The sequence below is a fragment of the Eublepharis macularius genome, chromosome 5 (assembly GCF_028583425.1).
Source record: "Eublepharis macularius isolate TG4126 chromosome 5, MPM_Emac_v1.0, whole genome shotgun sequence".
In the NCBI taxonomy this organism is placed as follows: Eukaryota; Metazoa; Chordata; class Lepidosauria; order Squamata; family Eublepharidae; genus Eublepharis; species Eublepharis macularius.
This window is the reverse complement of record NC_072794.1, coordinates 171,335,439-171,350,562: the sequence shown is the minus strand read 5'-3', so window position 1 is coordinate 171,350,562 and position 15,124 is coordinate 171,335,439. Positions and strand designations below refer to the sequence as shown.

The 15,124-nt window shown below is 46.7% G+C and overlaps 1 protein-coding gene across 1 annotated transcript in view; it reads left to right on the top strand.

Moving 5' to 3' along the window:
- DUSP15 (dual specificity phosphatase 15) overlaps positions 1–2,116 on the top strand; it is a 28,022-nt gene extending 25,906 nt beyond the window's left edge. The window contains exon 8 of the mRNA XM_054980249.1: positions 809–2,116. Within this exon, the coding sequence (XP_054836224.1) occupies positions 809–1,015 (207 nt within the window). The 3' untranslated portion in view covers positions 1,016–2,116. The remainder of the gene's footprint in view (positions 1–808) is intronic.
- The last annotated feature ends 13,008 nt before the right edge of the window (positions 2,117–15,124 follow it).

The following is a 15,124-nucleotide window of genomic DNA, read 5'->3' as shown; positions in this document are numbered from 1 at the left end:
ACCTGTGACTCACGAAACTTCGTACCTTACCACCAATTTTGTTACTATTTATTTTATTTATGTCATTTCTAGTCCGCCTTTCTCACTGAGACTCAAGGCGGATTACACAGTATGAGATTAGTACAATCAGTAGCAAGTACATTTCAATACAGTATCAAGGACATTTCATAAACAAGTTTAAAAGACACAGTATTAGCAAGAATCCAATACAGAGTGGAAAAAATACTGAGGCAGAACATAATCAATTCTAGGACTAAGGTTAGAAAACATGGAGCACAGGTGGTACATAGGAGTACATATTTAAAGCAGCAGATAATATGTAAGGCAATATAGTGATGAAGTCTGTGGTCCCTAACTCATTAGTGAAGCATCTTCCCTACAATACAGCCCTCTCATTTGAGTAAAAAGCCTTTTTGAATAGTTCTTATAGGTGCTACTGGACTCTGGCTCTTTTCCACTGCTGCAGGCATACTTACATGGCTACCCATCTTAATGCAGAGGAGTTAGCCGTGTTAGTCTGTGGTAGCAAAATCAAAAAGAGTCCAGTAGCACCTTTAAGACTAACCAATTTTATTGTAGCATAAGCTTTTGAGAATCAAGTTCTCTTCATCAGAACTTGCATCTGACGAAGAGAATGTGATTCTCGAAAGCTTATGCTACAATAAAATCAGTTAGTCTTAAAGGTGCTACTGGACTCTTTTTGACCCATCTTAATGTACTTGTAGTTAAGTTTTTCACGGCCAATTTTTTCTTTTGAGCTGCTTTCCGTGATTCTCTCTGTGTATTATATCTTGTATGTCCTTGGCAGATCCACCGGCAGCTTGAGCGCAAGTACGGACCAGGCCCGTTCAACGACGAGGAGGAGATCCGAGCCTTGCTCCCGGATAGCAAAAGGCAGGATGGCGATGTGCCTCAACAGAGGCTGGTGCCAAAGAGCCAAAGCACCAAGCACACGGAGCCCTTTCTGCAACGGCTAAAGCAGACTTTCTCCTGCCTCCCTGGATGTCTGAAATGAGCCTCTCTCAGGCACGCTGGGAAAGCACTGAGTTTAAGCACATTGGACTGGCCAGAGCTCAAACCTAGCAAGGAATGTGCTTGCCGCTGGAACCACGTGAGGAAAATTTAAGTGGTAGTGGACACTGCAGTCAAGAGAGAGGGAAATATCCACGGGTGACAAGCTGTGCCTTGGTTGCATTCACCTGTGGAATGGAAGCAAGGGTTAGAAGAAGAGGGGCCCAGGAAGCGCTCTGCAGATGCTAACGGCCCTCGGATTCATTTCTGACCAGAAGGGCCATGAGAAATGGCTTGTCCTGCAGTATTCGTCGATGCCGCCTCTGGGACTTGCACCCGTCTGCTGATCAAAGACTTCCCAGCGTAGGTTCTTTGGCAGGAGAACAAGGATTCTTCAGTTAATTGTTGCATAGAATTGGAGAGGGCGGGGGGGGGGATTTAAAAAACAAGAAAGGCTGACAGAGAAGGTTTTTGCACAGTTAAATGATTTTTCTATCTGAGGGCACATCAGGTCTTCTTGTGTGCATGCGCAGATGTGAAATAAGAGCCTGCATTGTAAAAATAGGCAAATCAGTCGAAAGAAAATGGGGAGGGGTGCCAGCTTCATAATGGGTGGACGCTCCAGTTGCCTTTTAATATTTGCCCCAGTGAAAGAATTCTAGCTAGTGTAGAGCCCTAGAGTAGTGGGACAACGTTGAGAGAAGTTTCATCTGCCAAGATTCTCCTTCCTGCCCAACTATTAAAGATTTAGGTGTCTGAAGACAGGAGCTCTGTTGCACCCTGAAAATCCTGTTGGTCTCTAAAGTTCCCCTGGACTCAAATCCTGCTTTTCTACAGCAGAGCAACACGGCTGCCTACCTAAAAAGATGCCCAAGCACTGGCCACCAATCTGCTCTTTGAACAGGTGAGAGATTGCAGACTGGGAAGGACAATAGGAGCATAGTGCATTCCCTCAGCACGGAGAAGGAAAAGGAGTTCTAGCCTTTCCCTACTGAACTGACAGATGCAGTCGGTGGGAAGAGGGGCTTTTAAAATGCCTCCATACAGGGCCTTTTTTCTGGGGAAAGAGGTGGTGGAACTCAGTGGGTTGCCCTCGGAAAAAATGGTCACATGGCTGGTGGCCCCGCCCCCTGATCTCCAGACAGAGGGGAGTTGAGATGGCCCTCCGCGCCACTGGAGCAGTGTGGAGGGCAATCTAAACTCCCCTCTGTCTGGAGATCAGGGGGCGGGGCCACTGGCCATGTGACCATTTTCAAGAGGTGCCGGAACTCCGTTCCACCACGTTCCAGCTGAAAAAAAGCCCTGCCTCCATAGGACCCTTCTCTTTCACAAAATGCAAAAGAAAGGCACCATTCCTCCCCTAGTGGAACACAAATGATGAACTTGCTGCTTCTTTTCCTGAGTGCTTCAGCAGCCTAAATTGCTCTCCTCCAGGGAGTGATCATAACGAATACGCCACACTAATAGTTTGGGTAAAATACGATGTTGCTGTGCGGTATGCAGCCGTGCTGGCCCGTTGTGAATTGTGGGAAGTTCCGTCCCCTTGGCAGTTGGTGGTGAAGCTGGCTTCTCGTGTCCTCTTGATTTCCAAGAAACTGGCCGAGACAGCGGCTGCCGACCCCAGGTCAGAGTTAGGTTTCAGTCCTTGCGTCACAAAGGCAGAGGCCGGATAGAATCCCCCAGCTAAGCCGGGCGACCACACAGCTGTTTCCCCGTGACTGGAGAGATGATCCCTGCACGTGGCTCTTTGGAGCACAACGGTGATACCCGAGTGCATGTCAATCGCATAACAAGTCTGAGCTCCGCTTCCCCCATTGTGCGTCAGCCTTGGGGCATACACAGCCTCTTACAACATGAGACTTTGCAGGTTTGCTCAGACCTAAGACCCACATGGGTTCAATGGGACTGACTCCCAAGCACGCATGTATAACATGAATTTCCCCATAGCCCTGTCAACACACTCTGTAACGGCAGAAATGGCTCACTGCCTTCACATTTGTGCAACCTGGATGCAAGTATAGTCCAGGACTAATTAGCAGGATTTTAGTCGAGTGGCATCTTAGAGACCAACAAGATTTTCAGGGTGTAAGCTTTCGAGAGTCACAGCTCCCTTCTTCAGACACTATAAGGTGCCTCTGGATTCAAATCCTACTGCAGACCAACACAGCTACCTGCCTAACTATCCAGGACTGATTGTTCAACTGGTCCAAAAATAGCGGTTAACTGTGCAGACAAACACTGTGAAGTAACAGTTAAGAATAGAAAGAATTCATTAGCATTTATCAAGTAACAGTTCAGAATAGAAAACGTTAATGTATCAGCAGTGCAATGGAAATAGACAGTTGCAAACGTTTTTAAAGAATCGTATGTGTGTTGATATTCAAGAAGTAGAACTTCTTGTCCTTTATTTCAAGAATAACCCACCTAACAATTAAAAGCACAATTAAAACTTTTTTTAAAAGTCTGAAGTGGCATAAAGACTAAGTTCAGTTGTTAGTTATAGGTACTATGTGAAATTCCAGGAAAGGAATGTCCAATTCTGCATGGAGTGTTTTGGTGCATGATGGGGAGAGGAGATACTGAGTCCCAGTTGCCTGGGAGAAAGACGGGCTTCTAAATGGTTTTACATAAGAAAGAGCCCTCATGACGCAGAGTCATTTAAAATTAATTAAATATAAGACAGCCCTCCATTTTAACACAACACGAAGACCACCTTGACTCTACGGAATATTTGACCACGGTCAAATTAAAGGCCCCAGGGGGATTCTGTTGGAACTTTGCCTCTGTGCATGCTGGAAGGCGGGCTGATCAGTTTCTGCATGCAGTGGTTATGTGATCGCTTCACCAAATAACATAACCAAATTCTGATTTTTTGGTGTGGGCATTCCCGCCTCACCGTGCTGCCCCAAAGACTCTCAATATCTAGATCTGACCAGTTTCTTCTTGCCCTCCGTGCATCTGACGAAGAGAACTGTGATTCTTGAAAGCTTATGCTACAAGAAAGTTGGTTAGTCTTAAAGGTGCTACTGGACTCTTCTAACCTGTGGGTGAGAACCCCAAAGCGGGCAGCGACTCTCTCAAAGGCTCCTGACCTGGGAGAAGAGTTGTGCTCACCCTAAAAGCAGGGAAGGATGGTGTTGTATTCCCAGGGCTGCAGAAGGGGACAGCCATAGCCTGTGCCCCTTCCTCCACCTCCTAGAACTGCACTGCTGGTATGTGGGTCTGGGCCAGACCGTCACTTGCAGGGGTTCTGCCGGCCTGAAGGAGCTTTGACTTTTCCCACCAGCGGCAGCACGAGAAGCAACAGGCAGAAACTGCACTCCCAGACTTGCGACAGCCAAGTTGAGCTCGAGGCAGGCAGCTCTGCAGCCGTGGGTCTGGAGAGGGAAAGCAGGCGTAGAAGCAAAATCGAAAAGAGTCCAGTAGCACCTTTAAGACTAACCAACTTTACTGTAGCATAAGCTTTCGAGAACCACAGCTCTCTTCATCAGATGCATGGAGGGTAAGAAAAAACCGGTCAGATATATATAGGTGGAGAGGGGAGGGGGGAGTAGACGCAAACAGTAGCTTCTGATAATGGGATCAGTTACTTCTGATAATGAGATAACCATTCATAGTCTCTATTCAGTCCAAGCCTGACTGAATCAAATTTACATATGAATGTAAGCGTAGAAGAGAATCCCACTTCCAAACAGTTGAGATCTGCAGCTTTTATGCAGATCCTGTGAATCAAACCAGGACTGAGTCGCCACAGCCCCCTTTTGCTGTCTAGGGAGTTTTCATACTCCAGCCCCCTAGAATGAGCGCTGGTTAATAATATGGCTGGGAGAGCCGTCAGTCACGGATTGCATGTCTTGGTGCGCAGAACAGCTCTGGCCCACCCTATCGGCCTTCTCATAGCCATGCTTTCCTTTCACTGGTTCTTTGCCTGCAGATCGCTTGGGTGATTTATGTCACATTTTGGCAAGAAGCACAGTAGATCAAGGCTCCAATGACTCGAGAGCCCTCTGGTGGAGAATCCAGGCTTCATCGGCAGATTTCCTAAAATGTATCCCTGCTGAACAAGCGATTTGACAGTTTCTTAACCTTTTTCAGCCACTGGTGGTGGCGGAGCATGCCATCAAGTCATAGCTGACTTATGGTGACCCTTGAAGGGGTTTTCACAAGAGACTCACAGAGGTGGTTTGCCATTCCCTGCCTCTGTAACCCTGGTCTTCCTTGGAGGTCTCCCATCCAATTACTAACCAAGGCCGACCCTGCTTAGTTTCTGAGATCTGATGTGATCAGGCTCATCTGGGCTATCCAGGTCAGGGCACCCTTACAGGGTTGTTGTGTGGATAAAAAGGAAAGGACTAGAGAATGAGAATGTCCAGAAGTGGCCTTCTCCTTTTTCTTCCTCCTAAAGAAATGGTGAATTCAACAGCTGGAGGCATTACTATCAGAGACCACACGCTCGCATTCTCTGAGATATTTCCTGTTGTATTATAAGTGGCTATTAGCCATGATTGTTGGTGGAACCTTCAGTTTCAAAGGCAGTATATATTAAATGAATATTAAATGCTGGGTCTGTCTCTTATTTTCATGCCCTACTTATGTGATTATGGAGGCACATGGCTGGCCTTAGCTGGAAACCATATTGAATAGTGGTTAGAGTGGTAGACTAGGACCAGGGAGTCCTGCATTCAAATTTCAGCTTGCCATGAAACTGACTTTGAGTTGCCTGCGCCTAACCTACCTTGCAGGGTGGTTGTGAAGATAAACTGGAGGAGCCACATAAACAACCCCAAACACTTCATGGCAAGAGACCAACGGAGGTGGTTTGCCATTGCCTGCCTCTGCAACCCTCGTCTTCCTTGGAGGTCTCCCCTCCAACTACTAACCAAGGCCGACCCTGCTTAGCTTCTAAGATCTGATGAGATCGGGCTCACCTGATTATAGTTCGGCGTTCCTACCTGGCGATGCCAGTACAGTGTGCTACTCGCAATCTTCTTGAGATGCGCTGTCATTGTTTTGTGTGCATATGGCATCATGCATATTTTTCCAGCTTTGGTATGCACAAATGTGTACCCTCAAAAAAGCAAATCTGGGATTCACAAAATTGGTACTCCTTTGAGAACCCCCCAAAAACTGTTTAAATGTTGTATAGAAGCATGAACAGCAAAACAGAAAAGAGTCCAGTAGCACCTTTAAGACTAACCAACTTTACTGTAGCGTGCATCTGACGAGTCCAGTAGCACCTGACGAAGAGATCTGTACTGACACGCACCTGACAAAGATAACTGTGAGTCTCGAAAGCTTATGCTACGGTAAAGTTGGTTAGTCTTAAAGGTGCTACTGGACTCTTTCTATTTTGCTACTACAGACTAACACGGCTAACTCCTCTGGATCTATGAACAGCAAAACGTTTCTACTGGCACCAAAAATCAAACCTTTTGGCCCTAAGAAGCCCAAGGGTGTGAAGTGTAACCTGGCCTCGATTAGGGCCATGGCACCTCCCACCCAGCCATTTTCCGGATCAAAAGAGAGCCAGTTTGGTGTAGTGGTTAAGAACAGCAGGGCTCTAATCTGGAGAGCCAGGTTTGATTCCCCACTCCTCCGCTTGAAGCCAGCTGGGTGACCTTGGGTCAGTCACAGCTCTCTCAGAGCTCTCTCAGCCCCACCCACCTCACAGGGTGTTTGTTGTGGGGATAATAACACACTTTGTAAACCGTTCTGAGGGCATTAAGTTGTCCTGAAGGGCGGTATATAAATCGAATGTTGTTGTTAATAACAACAAAAACAACTGCACTTATATTCCGCTCTTCTAGGCAGATTATTGCCTCACCCAGAGCGGAGAACAAGTTAGTGTTATTATTATCCCTACAATACAGCTGGGGAGCTGGGGCTGAGAGAAGTGGCTTAGCCAAGGTCACTTACTGAACTCATGGTAGTAATTGGATTCGAACCAGTACAGTGCTGATTCGTAGCCGAACCACTTAACCACTGTGCTACAGTGGTTGTTGTTAAGATTCCCTGGATTTGAACTTGGGTCTCCCAGATCCTAGCCTGACACTCTTAACTAGTACGTCGCACTGACATATTCCATTTTTTTGCAGGATTTTCTTTCTTGCTCTGTTCACATTTAAAGGTTGCTTAGATAGCTCATGCCAAATGGGATCCACTTGTCCTACCCCTCAATTCAGTACTAAATTTATTGATTCGCTCCATTTATACCCAGCTGTTCTCCTCAATGGGCATCCAAACCAGCTTACATCATTCTCCTCACCTCCATTTTATCCTCACAACAACCTTGTGAGGTAGGGTAGGTTGAGTGTATTTGACTGGCCCCAGGTCCACCAGCATGTTTCCATGGCAGAGGGGGGATTCGAACCTGGGTCTCCCAGATTGTAGTTCAACACTCAAACCTCAACACCGCGCACAGGTTTGAAATATGTTTGGAAGCCTGTCAGTTGTCGACAACTGATTGTCTACTGACCACCCTCGGCCAGTATCCACCTTGCACAAAAGAGCAAGAGTCCAGTAGCACCTATAGATAGCACTGAAGAAGTGAGCTGTGACTCACAAAAGCTCATACCCCACCACCAATTTTGTTAGTCTTATAGGTGCTACTAGACTCTCGCTCTTTTCTACTGCTAACATGACTACTCATCTATCACCTTGCATGAAGCCTGATATAAAGCAAAGCTCCGACATAAATTGTAGCTTCCCTGTTGAACAGTTGTGCAGCCAGCCACCACCGCATTTAACAAGACCAGAAGCATGGACCTCATTTTCCATTCCCAGCCTTCCAAGTATGGACACACACTCATAAACAGCAAGCACCGTCTGTTTGGAAGGCTGCCACACTTTCCCCGCTCTGTTGAGCGAGCGCCTTCTACTGGCCATACACTGGTTAGGAGTAGAGATGGGTACGAAACGGAAAAGAACCATGTGGTTCGTCAAATTTCATGAACCACGAACTTTCATGAACCTCCCCCTCCCCCCCGGTCCATGAACTGGTTTGTTTGGTTCGTGAAAATGTCACATCCAGGTCAGAAAATCGTCACTTCCAGGTCAGCAGAAGGTCTGCAAGAAGTCCATTCCCTGTTGCCTAGGAAACTGATTGATCGGCACCAGGCTGTCTGCAGTGACGAACCAAAAAACGAACCAAACAAACCAGCCTAAAGTTCGTGGCGGTTCGTCAGAAATGGGATCTGACGTAGCACTGGTTCGCAGACCACGAACCACCCTGGTTCGTCAAGAAATTTGGTTCGTATTTTGGTTTGTGCCCATCTCTAGTTAGGAGCATCTCTGAAGGGAAACACAAATACTGTGTCAGGGGGACGCCAGAAACAAGCACACATGAGCTGCCATTACATCTGACGCAGAGCAGGTGGACTTCATACAATCTTGCTGGCTTCTAAGAGGCGGTTGCTGCAGCCCCTGGCTGAATCCTCTCTTGCTTCTCTGTTACTGTTCTAATAAATTATTCAGGTTTCCGATGCTTGACTATTATTAGATAATATTTGAGTTTCGATTGCCCGATTGGCCAAATGCCCAGCCGAGTTCGAATTACATGTCTTTACACCCTGGGGACCGTTTTGGATTAAATGTTGCATGTGTTTGTGAAAAGGCCGAAGTCCCACCACCGGATTCAGTCACCCTGCTGTGGCAGAATTGCTCTGTGTTGCAAGAGAGCTCTTAGCAATTACCACGCAAGAACTGCAGATGGCTCCTCCTCACCTCACCATAATCCGGCAAGGCATTGGTATTCAGGGCCATCCTATGAAGAGCGTTCAATTATTCATTCCAGCTAATTGCCACGCGGAGCCTGAAGCGCACATTAATCGCCTCATCAGCCTGAGAGTTTCAGATGAGGTCACCCGTTTGACTTCCCCGATACGCTCTTGCCCCATTTCTAATGATCTTCCGTCTTGCAGCTGCTGAGTTTCTACCACTGACATCCACACAAATGGATTGTGCAGGGTTTGGAGGGCCAAGCAGCACTTTGGGATCTGAGGTGGGCAAATTTTTCAGCCAGAGGGCCACCTCCGAGTCTCTGCCTGAGTCTCTGCCCGCATCCAAGCAGGGCTCTGGCTCTTCTTGTTTCCAAAGTGTACCTTAAAAAGTGGCCAGACAATCAGAGATGGCCCTTTTCCCCACTCCACTGCTCTCCACGGTGTTTGCATCTCGAGCCGTTTAATGGCTTTTGGGGTGTGTTGATTTATCAGTTTATTTGAAACATTCGTTTCCTGCCTCCTCATCTTTAGATACATTTGTAAACACGTTTGGTACAAGTACTCTCATCGCAGAGCCAAGATTGGCTGCATTTCTACCATTATTAATTGCAATAATTACAATTACAAAAATGGAATGTTTTTTGTAATTATCCTCATGAATATGAAAATGAAACAAATTCCCCATATAAACAGCCTATTTCGTGTTTTTTGTTGGGTTCGTTATGGTATGTTTCGCTATTGAAGTCTCTGACTCTTATCAGTTTCATTTTTACAACGCAAGTCAGCATTTTCCTAGAAGAGCGCAAGTATTCTTTACAGGGGCAGGGAGAGACTCCGGACTCTCATTTGATAGCAAACTGTAGCCACTAGGATTACCTACCTGTGTGGGGTGGGACTTTACCCTCTCTTCCCAATGCCTGCCCTGAGGTGCCAAATTTCCCTTTTTAGTCTGCAGTCCCATAGATTACCTGCTGCTCTCCAAACCTTATCTGCTGTCCAAACAAATGTACCTCTAATACCTCCAGCTGCCACTTTACCCACAACACTGTGTCAGTCGGTCTTTCTCATCCTACCCTTCTTCAAGCTCAGCGGCTACAACGATGTCTGTGTTACTTTTTGGAATCTTTCCTAGTCATTGTCCCAAAGACTTTACTATTAAACATGGGGTGCATTTCATTGTTTCCAAGGATGGAGGTATTCTATCTGTCTGAAATAATGAGTTAGGAATCATAGACAGGGCTCATTTCAAGGGGGAACACGCCGGAACACAGTTCCAGCAGTTCCCCAAAGAGGTCACATGTCATGTAGCCCTGCCCACCTGACTCTCAGCCATTTTGGGCCCGTTTCAGCCTGGATCGGGGCCGAAACGGCCTGGATCGGGCCTCTGACAGGTGGTGGATCACTCTTCCATTCAGCAGTGGCCCAATCCTGACCATTTTGGGCCCCTTTTTGGCCATTTTCAGCCCCTTTTTGCCATTTTGGGCCCAATTTCGGCCCTGAATGGCCAGGATTGGGTCCAAAACAGCCAGGATAGGTGATGTCAGGAGGTGTGGCATATGCAAATCAGTTATGCTAATGACACACTTCTGGCGATGTCAAGAAGCGTGGCATATGCTAATGAGTTATGCTAATAAGTTATGCTAATGAGTTCCTCCAGCTCTTTTTCTACATGACCCCTGATCATAGACTTCACCATTATGTTGCCGTACATATTATCTGTTGCTTTAAATATGTGCTACTATATACTACTTTTGCTTCATGTTGTTTAATGTAAGTCCTAGAATTGATTGTGTTCTGTTTCAGCAATTCTTCAACCCCGTATTGGATCCTTGCTAATGCTATGTCTTTGTAAACTCGTATTCATTTGCCCTATGGCATTGTTTATGGAAATGTCCTTGACACTGTATGGAAATGCCTGCCCTTGTCCTTGCTACTGATTATACTAATTTCACACTATGTAATCCACCTTGAATCTCAGTGAGAAAGGCGGACAATAAATAAATAAATAAGAAAGCAAGCAAGCGTTGATGTCCAATGGGAATTCTACAATCCCCACCCCCAACCCCGTTTTGTCCCGTTTGGATGGGTACAGACCATCCATGAAGGTACAGACCTGAGAGTCTATTATTTCCAATGGAAAATAACAATGGAATAGAATTATGAAGATGAAAAAACAGTAATGAAACAGTCCCTTTTGAAATTAATAACAAAAACAAAATAAACTAAACCTGTTCCCACGCACGTCTAGCTGCTGCTCCCTCTGGAGATAATCCGTGGCTATGAGCCACAAGGTATAGACGGAACTCTCTGCCTAGGGCAGTGAGGCTCTGCATTCTTGGTGTTTGGGAGGGGGGGCAATCAGTGGGAGGGCTTCTAGCGTCCCTTCCCCACTGGCAGACCTCCTGAGGACACCTGGTTTTTGGCCACTGTGTGACACAGAGTGTTGGACTGGATGGGCCATTGGCCTGATCCAACATGGCTTCTCTTATGCTCTTAATCCAGCACCACAGCCAGGTTTACTGCTGTGCAATATGTGAAATGCTCCCAAACAGGGAACAAATGATCGCACCGACAGCTAGCAACATCCTCCAGTATCTGTTACGCCGCCGTCATAAACAGAAGCGAGGCAAATTGCGTTCACTTTCTTTCGCTGGTTCATCTGGAGACAACTGAAAAAGACGTTGCGGTCTTTGCGACTGACAAACGGCTTATTCTGCGCCGTTCGTCAAACAATTTAGCAAATGGATGTTAAGTCGGATTATTTTTTCCCCCATGGAGCAAATGGCAACTTTGCTTTGTGCGATTTAAACTGAGGATGAAAAGGTTTAAGATTTCCTCCCAGGTGCCCCTTCCTGGATTTTCAATACAGCCCTGGATCTCTCACATCCTGTCTCCCTGTGGACAGCAAATCTCAATCAAGAACGGAAGACCCGAATCAAATGCATGTTACAAAGCACAGGAAGTTGAAATGCGGGAACCACATTGGTAGGAAATGTGGGGACCCCTCGAACTTGATGCATAGCCAGTTTAAAAGGGTGTTTTCTGTTATATTTTTCATGTGTGCAGATCAACCATATTAGACGGGCAATGAGCTGCCACGTGTGAATGCTGCTTAAGTGAGAGAATCACGGCCAAGGATGGTTTGCAATGCAAAGACACATATATTCCATTCCGGCCTTCTCTTCCCCAGGAGCAGCTTGAGGAAGAGGGCTTTTTGTCCAGTTGGATTGCGTCTGGATTCTCTGAGCTACAAAAGGAAGCGGAAAGGCTGAGGCAGGGGAGAAGTCCAGGTCACTGTTGGGAATTTAGCAAGTGTTTCCATTTCAGTCATGAAAGGGTTAAACTGATTGTGTTACCTAATTAGTAAACTTATTTGCATGTAACCACTTAGGCTTCAAAGCTAGATTCCTGCCATAGAAATCGGAGTCTCTCAGCATAATGAAACAGAACTAGGATTTTCTATTGGGCAACTTGTTTATTGTGGGGGGCAATTAAGTGATGCTATATACTGAATTTTTATTGCGCTTTGTTCCGTTGCTTTCTTACTCTCTTTCAGTTACCTTTTAGCAAACTGTAGTCATCTTAGCAATTTATTATTTTTCTCCAAATGTAACCCTAACTTTTTATCCTTTAGTAAGGTATTCTTACAGAGCTACACTGGAGTGTGTGTTTATTCTCATCACTTCCAATGCGCAATCTTTGCACCAACAGCCACTCTATCAGGCTGCTGCCTCCTCCCCAGAAGAAATGGAGGCATGCTGCCCCGGCACTCCTGTGAAATGACGCGTGGCACAGCTGGGAGCGAAAGGGGGCAGGCAGAGGGGGCCACGGGTGACCTTTCCCATCCCTCCGCATTGTTAGAGCTCTGAACAAAACTCACAGTAATCAAGTCTCTGGAGATTATGAGTTGAGAGCTTGCAGCCAGTCTGGGAAGACCATCAACCAGAGATGAAGGTAGCAGCCGTCCCTTGTTGTTCCACCTCAGCCTCTGTCACTGGAAGAGGACTGCCTCTGAACATTCAGCTATCATGTTTAATTCATGTATTATACATTTATTGTTGCCCCCCACCCAAACAAAACTGACCTAAAAATAGGATTCACAACTAAATTGGAGTCAGGCATAGTTGATAGAGAGCGGTGGGGGTGGGGGTGGGGGAGCATTGGGCTTAGCCACTTCCTCAGGGAATGTCAGGCTAAGATCTGGGAGACTCAGGTTCGAATCCCCACTCTGCCATAGAAGCCTGTTGGGTGACCTTGAGCCAACCACGCACTCCCAGCCTAACCTCACTGTGAGCTAAAACACAGAGCCGGCAAAGATCATTCCTCAGAGGGTTTGTTAATAATTGGCACAGCCTTTGGGGAGGCAAAGAGGAAATTAAGAAACTCTCCAAGGAGCGATCTTTGCCGGCTCTGTAGAGAGAGGTGAAATTCAAACTACGCTTCCCGGCTAACATTGAATCTCCCTTCACTTGAGCGCCCTTGTGTCATTTGTCTCGTGTAGTTTAGCTCTGAGATTTGAGGCAGTTTACAAAATATGAAAGGCAATTCAGTCAGACAGCAAAGACCTCCAATAAACAATGCAGCATGGCTAGGATTGGCAATGGTAGAAAGTGCCGTCAAGTTGCAGCTGATATATGATCAAGTTTTCAAGGCAAGAGATGGACTGCGGTAGTTTGCCATTGTCTGCCTCTGTGGAGCACGCCTAGACTTCCTTGTACTAACCAAGGCCAACCCTACTCAGCCTCCAACATCTGATGAAATTGAGCTTGCCTGGGCCATTCCAAGTGGGAGGGTTACAGAACTGGAAAAACAATGCAAATGAAAACTGATCTAAGGCATATCGTGAAGAAAGGGGGTTAAAAGGTAATAATAATAACAACTACTCTCTTAGAGAGATTACTGCCCCACTCAGAGCAGTGAACAATCCAGAGGGGGAGCTGGGCTGAGAGGAGTGGCTTGCGCAAGGTCACCTGCTGAGATCGTAGATCCAGAGGAGTTCGCCGTGTTAGTCAGTAGCAGCAAAATATTAAGAGTCCAATAGCACCTTAAAGACTAACCAACTTTAGCATAAGCTTTCGAGAATCACAGTTCTCTTAAAGAATCACAGGTCTGCTGAACTCACGGCAGTAGAAGGATTCGGATTCGAACCAGCAGAGTGCTGATTCGCAGCCCAACCACTTAACCACTATGCTACAGTGGCAGGTAGAAGGCTTTGCGATGAAAAGGAAGGTAACATGTACAAGAAGCAGTGCAACAAAATACATCGCTATCTCTGTTCCATTATACTACCATTCTAATCCCTTTATTGAAAAAACCCTCTCGACACTACAGAGAATGCACGCAAACTGGCAGCTGCCCATCTTACCCATTTGCAAGGCGGCACATTCAGGAGGTTTTGCTCAGAGGAACAAAGCAGTAGAACATAACATGAGAGGCGGTCCTGCAGGTATGTGGGTCCAACACCACGAAGGGATTTGCAGGTGATGGCCCGACCAGGAATTGAACTCAGTAACTGATTGGTAACTGACAGAGTGACTGCAGAATGGGTGTAGCATGCATACTCCACCTAGCTCCAGAAAGCGAGCAAGCTGTGTCATGCTGTATCAGCTAGAATGAGTGGACTCCAAGGGCAGACCCATGCAGAGCGCATCACAGTAGTCAAGCCTTAAGGGTACAGTGGCATGGATCCATGCTGCCAGAGCCAAGTTAGGGAACCATCTTCCAGTCTAAGTGAAAGTGGAAGGAAGCATTTTTTGCTGATATATTAACTTGCTTTTTTAGTAATAACTCTGGTTCCAGCATAACCCCTAGGCTCTTAACTGAGTCAGGTGGACCCCTTCAAAAGTAGGAAGCACAACGTCCTTGCAAGACCTTGGACTTCCCAGTCACCATTACTTCCGTGTTCTCGGGATTCTGCTTCAGCTTTTTCTCCCTTTAGCCGTTTAGTCACAGCAGTGGGGCACGTCAGAACCTCTACAGCAGCACCAGATTTGCATAAGGTCAACATACTGATGACGCCAAATTCCCAAACGACAAGCGATTTCCTCCAAGGGCTTTACACAGGGCTTTTTTTCTCGGAAAAGAGGTGGTGGAACTCAGTGGGTTGCCAGCACATGGGGCAACTCTTGGCGGGAGGTAGTGCCCCCGGTACCACATGCACGCGTGCAAAGTGTGCACCCGCTCCCAGGACCGCACAATGATGTCACTTTGGGTCAGCTGGAGCAAGGGGGTAGTTTTTAAAAGTTTAAATTGCCCTCAGTGAAAATGGTCACATGGCCGGTGGCCCCACCCCCTAATCTCCGGACAGAAGGGAGTTTAGACTGCCCTCTGTGCCACTCAGCGCAGAGGGCAATCTAAACTCCCCTCTGTCCGGAGATCAGGGGGCGGGGCCACCG